We start from the raw sequence: 10,315 nt of genomic DNA on the forward strand, positions 1-10,315 counted from the left end.
CTGCACGTGTCTCTCTGTGTGGATGGTGATGGGTGCATCCATTTTATCCAGGCTCCATGACATCGTCCATTAACATCATTCTAAATGGCCACATCCCTCATTCCATGCTCACCACATGGTTGGATGTGCTTCACCCAACAAATATCAGACAGACCTCACTTGCCTGAAAAGTGCAATTGATAGGGATGAGAACATTCCCAGATTGTTGAGGCATGCTGTGGTTCTCTTTCAAGGTCTTTCTTGCCCCACCCCACATTCCTCATCCCTGAACCCCATTTCCATTTATCCAACTCTCATCTTTATCATCAAAAACAGGGTGAACACTCACACCAAGAGACAGGAAACTCAAATTCTAGTTACATCCCCGACATTTTCCATGTGACCTCGTAAAATCACATAACCTTCATTATTTTGTTGTAAAAATGGTAATTAATAAAGACCACCTGTGCATATGCACCTGGATTAGAGACTTCCAGTTATGGGTTCTGTTCCTTCACCTGCTTACTTTCTTTCATGAATTATGGGTTCTGTGGATATTTCCCCAAGTGATAATATAAACATACCTATACTTACATAGTACACAAGAGAAGTGGTATAATTTTGTTTTCCCACACACTTTAACAAGAAATCTCACAAATTCAGTCCCATAGCACTCCACAAAATAGGAAATAATTTACAGCAAATCGTACATACCTGTGACAAAGTTTGTAAGTAGAACCATCTTTCATCTTGACAGTTGTGTGCTTGACAAATTGTCAGCTTCTTATGATCTGAAACCAAAATCCTTACATTTCCTCCTCCCAATATCAGTCACTCTCCCACTTAGTGTGAGGCTTGCCCAGTCCCCTGGGAGGAGGCACTCATTAGGAAAAGTAGGAACAAAAATGAACATATTTCTTTTCTTTTTTTTTTTTTTAACTTTTTAATGTTTATTTTTGAGACAGAGAGAGACAGAGCATGAACGGGGGAGGGTCAGAGAGAGGGAGACACAGAATCCGAAACAGGCTCCAGGCTCTGAGCTGTCAGCACAGAGCCCGACGCAGGGCTCGAACTCACAGACCGTGAGATCATGACCTGAGCCGAAGTCGGCCGCTTAACCAACTGAGCCACCCAGGCGCCCAAAAAATGAACATATTTCTACTGCATGAAATTCTAGATCTGGGCCACAGCCTCACTCTTTATGAAAAAGAGCATTGCGAGAGTACCACCCAGGCCACTGAAAACAACAATGGCTCACAATAGATGCCAGACATTGTGGTAGGTATCTTAACGTGTGTCATCTCTTTTTTTTTTTTTTTTTAATTTTTTTCTTTTTTTTTAGAGAGCACGTACGCATGTACACCCAACTTGCGGAGGGGCAGAAGGAGAGGGAGAGAATGAATCATAAGCAGGCTCTATGCTTAATGCACGACTGGTGGCAGGACTCTAGCTCAGCGCAGAGCCCTGCAGTGGGAGGTGGGGGGAGGCTCTGTCTCACCACTGTGAGATCATGATGAAAGGACCTGAGCCAAAATCAAGGATAGGACGCTTAACTGACTGAGCCACCCAGGCATCCCCATGTGTCATCTCTTTTTTCTTTTTTTAAGTTTATTTTTTGAGAGAGAGAGCACAAGCGGGGAAGGGGCAGTGAGAGAGAGGGCGACACAGAATTGGAAGCAAGCTCCAGCTGAGCTGTCAGCACAGAGCCTGACACGGATGGAACTCATGGACCGTGAGATAGTGACTGAGCCCAAGTCAGATGCTTAACCAACTAAGCCACCTACATTCCCGTGTCATCTCTTTTAATCCTCAATACAATCTAAGAAGGTTGATACTATTGTTATTTATTTCTTTTCTTTCCTTCTTTCTTTTTTCTTTTCTTTTCTTTTCTTTCTTTTTTTTTTTTTTTTTTTACAGAGGAAGAAACCAAGGCACATAAAGCTTCTATTGCACAGCCAATGAGTGGTTGAGGCAGGATTTTAAAGCAGGCGGTCTGATTTCAGAACCCACATTCTTCACACAATGCTCTGCTGCCTCCTAGTGTTTTAGCCATCCTCAGCCCAGGAGCATCAGAATCCCAGGTGGTGGTAGTTACACTGCAGGTTCCTGGGTCATTCGAGGTGTACTGATTCAGAATCTTGCTGTAAATCAGAAATTTTTAATATGGTTCACAGGAAGAAGGCGGGGAAGAGGTCCTTAGCAGAAGCGCTATGTTCTTTTTTTTTAATGTGTATTTGTTTTTTTGAGAGAGCAAGAAAGCTAGTGGGGGTTGGGCAGAGAAGGAGGGAGGCAGAGCATCTGAAGCAGGCTCTGGGCTGACATCAGAGAGCCTGACACAGGGCTCGGACTCACAAACTGTGAGATCATGACCTGAGCCAAAGTCGGGTGCTTCAGCCACTGAGCCACCCAGGTGCCCCAGAAGCAATATGTACTTTAATAAAAAGTGTTAATAAAACAGTATTCAATAGTCATGACATTGTTAATGAGGTAATTATTTTTAAAGTGTTGAGATACCCTAAAAGTGTTGAGATAACCATTTGACTTTCTGAATAGCAAGTCAAATGTCACTTGTGTAATCACTTCAAAACAATCTTCCAGAAATAAAATGAAGACAATTTCTGTGGTCTATAAATATTTTTTAAGTCCAGTAATTCACCCTGTATAGTATACAGTTTGAGTTTTGACAAATGCATACAAGGGTTGTGACCAATACCCATGATCAAAATACAGACTATTTCCATTCCTTAAAAAAATTCCCTGTGTCCCTTGTAGTCAACCTCTCTCCCCATCTTAGATTCTGCCAACCACTAATGTGTTTGCTCCCCTGAAAGTTTTACCCTTTCCAGAATATGATTTAAATGGAATCATACAGTTAGGTAATCTTTTGAGTCTGGCTTCTCTTCCACTCAGCATTGTGCACTTGGCATTCATTCATGCTGATGTATCAGTAAATCTGTCTTCTTACTGACATATGTCATTCCATGATATGGATGTACCACAATCTGTTTCCCCGTTAACCAGCTGAAGGACATTTGAGTCACTTCCAGTTTTTTTTTATGTATGTGATCATGACTAAACTGCCATAAACAACTGTGTACATGTTTTGTGTGAACACAGTTTTTGGTTCTCTTGAGCAAATAGCTAGCAATGGGATTTCTGGATTCTATGTCAGATTCTATGTCTATTTAACTTTTTTAATAAGCTGTCAAAACTGATTTCTAAAGCAGCTGTGCCATTTTAATTCTTCCAGGACTGTATGAGAGTTCTAGGTGCTCCACAATCTTGTGAGCACGTGGTATTGTCAGTTTTTATTTTAGCCAGTCCAATAGTTATGTAGTGGTATTTCACTGTGGTTTTATTTTTCTTTTAATGTTTATTTATTTATTTTGAGAGAGAGAGAGAGCATGAGCAGGGGAGGGGCAGAGAGAGAGAAGGAGAGAGAGAGAATCCCAAGCTCCCAAGCTCCACGCTATCAGCACAGAATCTGATACAGGGCTTGATTTCATGAACTGTGAGATCATGACCTGGTCGGAAATCAAGAGTTGTTCACTTAATTGACTGAGCCACCCAGACACTCCTTCACTGTGGTTTTAATTTGCCTTTTCCTGATAACCAATAATGTTAAAGATCTTTTCATGTACTTACTTTCCATCTGTAGCTCTTCTTTGGTGGAATGTCTGTTCAAACATTTGCCCCTTTTTTATTGGGTTGTTTCTTATCTTTTAATTGGTTGAGAGTCTTTTTAAAATACTCTACATGCAAGTCTTTTATCAAATATGGATTTTGCAAATATTTTCTCCCAGACTGTGGCTTACCTTTTCATTTATTAACAATGTCTTTCAAAGATCAGGAGTTAATTTTTTTTCCCCAGACTTAATGAGGTATCATTGACAAGTAAAAATTGTGTATATGTAGATTGTACAACATGATTTTTTAAAGGTGTACAATTGGATGATTTAATATACATATAAATTATGAAATAATTATAATAATTAAGTTCATTAACACATCCATCACCTCACATAGGTACCTTTGTGTGCATATGTGGTGAGAACACTTAAGAGCTACTCTCTTAGCAAATTTCAAGTGTATAATATAGTGTTATTAACTATAGTCACCATTTTTTACATTAGATTCCCAGAATTTATTATAACTGAAATATTGTCCCTTTGGACCAACATCTCTCTACTTCCACACCCTCATGCCATGGCAACCATTGTTCTCTGGTTCAATGTTTTAAGCTTCCATTTATAAGTGAAACCATACCAGTATTTGTCTTTCTGTTCTGGCTTACTTCACGTAGCATAATGTCCTCCAGGTTCATCCGTGTTGGTGCAAATGATGAGACTTCCTTCTTTTTTATGGCTGAATAATCTCTGTATCTATATTACATCTTTATCCATTCATCCATCAATGAACACTTAGGTTGTTTCCATACTTGGATATTGTGACTAATGCTGCAACGATCATGGGAGTGCAGATACCTCTTTCTTTTAGTTTTGGTTTAAGTTTATTTTGGGAGAGAGAGAGAGAGAGTGCGCACGTGCACAACACAAGTGAGGGAGGGGCAGAGTGAGAGGGAGAGAGAGAATCCCAAGCAGGTTCCACACTATCAGCGCAGAGCCCCACGAAGGACTCGATCCCATGAACTGTGAGATCATGACCTGAGCCCAAATCAAGAGTTGGACGCTTAATGGACTGAGCCACCCAGGCATCCCTCTTTTTCTTTCAGTTTTACTGAGATATAATCAACATACAGCATTGTGTAAGTTTAAGGTATACAGCATAACAACTTGACTTACATATATTATGAAATGATCATCACAATTAGTTAACATCCATCACCTCATATAGACACAAAAAGAAAAAAAAGAAAATGTGTTTTTCCTTGCGTAAGAACTCTTAGGATTTACTCTTAACAGCTTTCAAATATACCCTACAGCAGTGTTGACTACAATCATCATGTTGTACATTACATCCTGAGTACTTATTTATCTTATAACTAGAAGGTTGTGCCTTTTGACCACCTTCCTCCAATTCCTCCTTTCCCACCCCTGCCTCTGGAAACCACAAATCTTCTCTTTTTCTGTGAGTTTTATTTTGTTTTGTTTTGTTTTTCTGTGAGTTTCTGGGGTTTTTTTGTTGTTTTTTTGGTCGTTGGTTTTTTGTTTGTTAGATTCCACATATAAGTGAGAGCATATAGTATTTCTCTTTCCCTGTTTTAGTTCACTTAGCATAATGCCCTCAAGATCCATCTGTGTTGTCACAAATGGTAAGATTTCCTTCTTTTTATGGCTAAATTCCATTGCATGTATATATACCAAAACTTTATCTATTCATCTGTCTATGGACATTTAGATTGTTTTCCCTGTCTTGGCTATTGTAAAGAATACTGCAGTGAATATGGAGGTACAGATATCTCAACATAGTGTTTTCTTTTCCTTCAGATGTATTCCCAGAAGTAGAACTGCTGAATCATATGGTTGTTCTATCTTCAAATTTTTGAGGAACCTCCATGCTGTTTTCCCCAGTGGTTGCACCAGTTTACATTGCCATCAAGAGTCCACAGGGATCCCTTTTCTCCACATCTTCACCAGCATTTTTTATCTCTAATCTTTTTGGTGATAACCAAACAGGCATCTGTTTTCAATTTTATTGATTTCTGATGTTTATTATTTCCTCCTGCCTGATTTGGGTTTAATTTGCTCTTTTTTGTTTGTTTGTTTCCTAAGGTGGAAACATAGATTATTAATTTCAGACCCTTCATTTATTTATATATAATATATAGGCACATATGTATAATATATATACATATTCATTTAATGCCACAGGCTTCCTTCTAGGCACTGCTCTCATTGCATTCCACAAATTTTGATATACTGTATCATGTTTTCATTTTTGTTCAATTCAAAATATGTTCCAGTTTCCTTGCTGACTTTTTCTTTAATCCATGAGTTATTTAAAAGTGTGTTTTTAACTTCCAGATTTGGGGGGGATTTCCCAGGTAGGTTATTGGTTTCTAATTGAATATACCATTATAATCAGAAGACATACTTTATATGACTTCTTTCATATGTGTTGTTATTTCTTTTTTAATTTTTTTTAATGTTTATTTATTTTTGAGAGAGAGAGACAGAGAGTGCGAATGGGGGAGGGGCAGAGAAAGACGGAGACACAGAATCTGAAGCAGGCTCCAGGCTCTGAGCTGTCAGCACAGAGCCTGACGAGGGGCTCGAACTCACAGCCTTGAGATCATGACCTGAGCCGAAGTCGGACACTTAACCAGCTGAGCCACCCAGGCACCCCATTATTTCTTTTACTGCCCAGATGTTCTAACTTGCTAAATATTTCATTTGCACTTGAAAAGAACGTGTATTCTGCTGTTGTTGGGCAAGCTGTTCTATAAATGGCAACTAGGTCAAGTTTCTTGATGGTATTGTTCACTTCTGTATCTTTATTGATTTTCCTTCTAAATGCCCTATTGATTACTAAGAAGTGAATTCCCACCTAAAATTGTGGATTTTGGGGGCACCTGGCTGGCTCAATTGATAGAGCATGCAACTCTTGTTTTTAGAGTTGTGAATTTGAGCCCCATATTGGGGGTAGAGTTTACTTTAAAAATATTATTTAAAAAATTATAAAATTATGGATTTGTTTATTTCTCCATTCACTTCTATTAGTTTTTTACTTCATGCATTTAATTTTTTTTTTTACATTTATTCATTTTTGAGAGACAGAGACAGCACAAACAGGGGAGGGGCAGAGAGAGAGGGAGACACAGAATATAAAGCAGGCTCCAGGCTCCCAGCTGTTAGCACAGAGCCCAGTGTGGGGCTTGAAATCACAAACTGCAAGATCATGACCTGAGCTGAAGTCGGACGCTCAACCAACTGAGCCACCCCTTGCTTCATGCATTTTGAAGCTCCATTATTAAGTACATACATATTTAGGATTATTACATTTTATTGGTAAGTTGATCCATTTATTACTATGTAAGCTCTCTCTTTATCCCTGGTAATATTCCTTCTTTTGAAGTTGACTTAAATGTTAACATGGCCATTCCAACTTTCCTTGGATTACTGCTTACATGTTATATTTTTTGGTCCTTTGTCTTTAAACATACCTGTGTCTTCATATTGGAAGCGTATTTTTTGGTACATATCATGTAGTTGGATCTTGTTTTGTTTTTAATCCAATCAATAATTTCTGTTTTTTAATTGGTATATTTAGACCATTTGTATTTAATGTAATATTGATTAACATCTAGTCAGTTGTTTTCTCTGTTCCATTCTTGGCCCTCTTTCTGCTTTTTCTGCCTGCTTTTAGGATGATTAATTTTTATTATGCTATTTCCACTATAGGCTTATTATTCATGCCTCAGTTTAAATATATATATATTTATGGGGCGCCTGGATAGTTCAGTTCGTTGAGCATCCAACTTCAGCTCAGGTCATGATCTTGCAGTCTGTGAGTTCAAGCCCCATCTTGGGCTCTGTTCTGACAGCTCAGAGCCTGGAGCTTCAGATTCTGTGTCTTCCTCTCTCTCTGCCCCTCCCCTACTTGTACTCTGTCTCTCTCTCTCTCTCTCTCAAAAGTAAATAAACATTTAAAAAAAAATTTTTAATATATATATATTTAATGGTTGGTCTAAAGTTTATAATATACATCTAAAATTAATCACATCCTACCTTAAAATAATAATATACTTCTTCCATATGGTGTAAGAACCTTTTAACAATATATGACAAATTGTTCCCTCTAATCTTTTATATTTGTTGTCCTATATTTTATTTTTGCATGTACTATAATTCCCAAATACAGTGCTGCTCTTTTTACTTTAGATAGTCAATTATCTTTTATTGAAAATTTTATTGAGATAATTGTGGATTCACATGCTGTAGTAAGAAATAGTGCAGAATTATCCCATGTAATCTTTACCCGGTTTATCCTAATGGTAACATCTTACAAATTAGATAGCGCATATCACAACGAGGATTTTGACACTGTTAACATTCCACTAATCTTTTAGATAGTTTTACTTGTGTGTGTGTGCGTGTGTTCAGTTCCATACAATTTTATCACATGTACGTTCATCTGTCCACCACCATAGTCAAGATATGGAACAATTTCATTGCCACAAGGATTGCTTGTGTTGCCCTTTTATTTATTTATTATTTTTTAAAAATGTTTATTTAGTTTGAGAGAGAGAGGGCATGAGCAGGGGACAGGCAGACAGAGAGGGAGAGAGAATCCCAAACAGGCTCCCCACTGTCCGCACAGAGCCCCAACACAGGGCTTGACCTCACGAACTGTGAGATCATGACCTATGCCAAAATCAAGAGTTTAATGCTTAACTGACTGAGCTACCCAGGCACCCCATGTGTTGCCCTTTTATAACTATGATCATCCTTATCACTTCCCACTCCCATCTTAAACCTCTGACTACCATTAATCTGCTCTCCATTTCTAAAATTTTTTCATTTCCACGAATGTTACATAAATGGAATCATATGGTATGTAACCTTCTGTGATTGGGTTTTTTCATTCAGTATAATTCCCTGGAAAATTGTCCAAGTTGATGTGTGTGTCAGTAGTTTAACTTTTATTGCTAAGTAGTATTCCATGGTTTCTATGTATCACAGTTTGTTTAACCATTAATCTGTTGAAGGAATTGTGTAAATGTAAATTTTCATTTTTCTGGGATAAATGCTCCAAAGTGCAATTGCTATGTTGCATTATAATTGCATGTTTAGTTTTATAAGAAACTGCCAAATGTCTTATAGAGTGGCGGTACCACTTGACATTTTCTCCAGCAATGTATGAGTGATCCTTAGTCACCTTTTAAAGTGATTTAGCCTGGGTGGCTCAGTCAGTTAAGGGTCTGACTTTGGCTCAGGTCATGATCGCAGGCTTCTTGGCTTTGAGCCCCACATTGGATTCTGTGCTGACATTTCAGAGCCTGGAGTCTGCTTCAGATTCTGTGTCTCCCTCTTTCCCTGCCCCTCCCCACTTATGCTCTATCTCTCTCTCAAAAATAAATAAAACATTTTTAAAAATTTAATAAAAATAAAGTGATTAAAAATAAGGGGCACCTGGGTGGCTCAGTCAGTTGAGTGTCCAACTCTTGATTTTGGCTCAGGTTGTGATCCCTGGGTTGTGGGATTGAGCTGTACATCAGGCTCTGTGTTGAGTATGGAGGCTGCTTGAGATTCTCTCTCCCTCCACCCCTCTCTCACACTCTCTTTCTCTCTCTCTGAAAATAAAAAAATAAATAAAAATTTTAAAATGATTATAAAATAAATAAAAAGAAGTCTTTTGTATTTACCTCCATTTTAACCATTTCTAGAGATGTTTATTCCTTGGTTTAGACCCAAGTTTCTATCTGGTAACTTCCTGAACACTTCATGTAATGCACATCTGCTGGTAATGAAACTTTCAGCCTTTTGTTTGTCTGAAAGTCTTTATTTCACTTACTTTTTAAAATGTTAGTTATTTATTTTGGGGGGCAGAGAGGAGAGACAGAATCCCAAGCAGGCTCCATGCTGTCCACGCAGAGCCTGATGCAGGCTCCCACGAACCGTGAGATCATGACCTGAGCCAAAACCGAGTCAGAAGCCTAACTGACTGAGTCACCCAGGCAACCCTCACTTAATTTTTAAAGATATTTGCATTGTGTATAAAAATTTAGGTTGACAATTTTTTTCTTTCATATTTTACAGATGTCATTACATTGCCTTCTGTGTTCCATTATTTATGGTGAAGAGTGTGCTGCTCATCTTATTTTTGTTCCTCTCTATGTAATGTATCTTATATCTTGGGCTACCTTCAGTGGTTTATCTTTATCTTTGGCTCTCATCAGTTTGAATATGATGTGTCTAGGTGTTTTTTGTTTTGTATGTTTGATGGGGTTTTCAATATTTATCGTGGTATTTTCCTGGTTCTCTGAGCTACTTGGATCTTGAACTTCTGGGTTTGATGTCTTTCATTATTTTTTTGAAAATTCTTGGCTATCGTCTTTTCAAATATTTTTTCTAACCTGTTCTGTTCTCTTTTGGGGTGGGAAGAATTCCATTAAAATGTACATTTGACTATTATATATTGTCTCAAGTCTCTTGGGTGCTCTATTCTTTTTGATTCTCACTCTCTTTGTGTTTCAGCTTGAGTAATTTCTACTGACATATCTTCAAGTTCACTGACTCTTTCCTCATGGGACACTCTGCATATTAAAGTTTGTACAAGTTTAGGGTGCCTGGGTGGCTCAGCCAGTTGAGTGTTTGACTTCAGCTCAGATCATGATCTCATGGTTCATGGGTTCGAGCCCCACATTGGGCTCTGT

General features: G+C 38.2%; 1 protein-coding gene and 1 long non-coding RNA gene across 2 annotated transcripts in view; one reads left to right on the forward strand and one right to left on the reverse strand.

Moving 5' to 3' along the window:
• Window positions 1-10,315, forward strand: part of LOC131501077 (uncharacterized) — a 30,180-nt gene that overhangs the window by 8,166 nt on the left and 11,699 nt on the right. The gene's annotated exons all lie outside the window — the stretch shown is intronic.
• Window positions 8,945-10,315, reverse strand: part of LOC131501073 (transmembrane protein 180-like) — a 45,439-nt gene continuing 44,068 nt past the window's right edge. Inside the window, exon 7 of the mRNA XM_058710777.1 lies at window positions 8,945-9,226. Within this exon, the coding sequence (XP_058566760.1) occupies window positions 9,154-9,226 (73 nt within the window). The 3' untranslated portion in view covers window positions 8,945-9,153. The remainder of the gene's footprint in view (window positions 9,227-10,315) is intronic.

This window comes from Neofelis nebulosa, chromosome 18 (assembly GCF_028018385.1).
Source record: "Neofelis nebulosa isolate mNeoNeb1 chromosome 18, mNeoNeb1.pri, whole genome shotgun sequence".
NCBI classification, from domain to species: domain Eukaryota; kingdom Metazoa; phylum Chordata; class Mammalia; order Carnivora; family Felidae; genus Neofelis; species Neofelis nebulosa.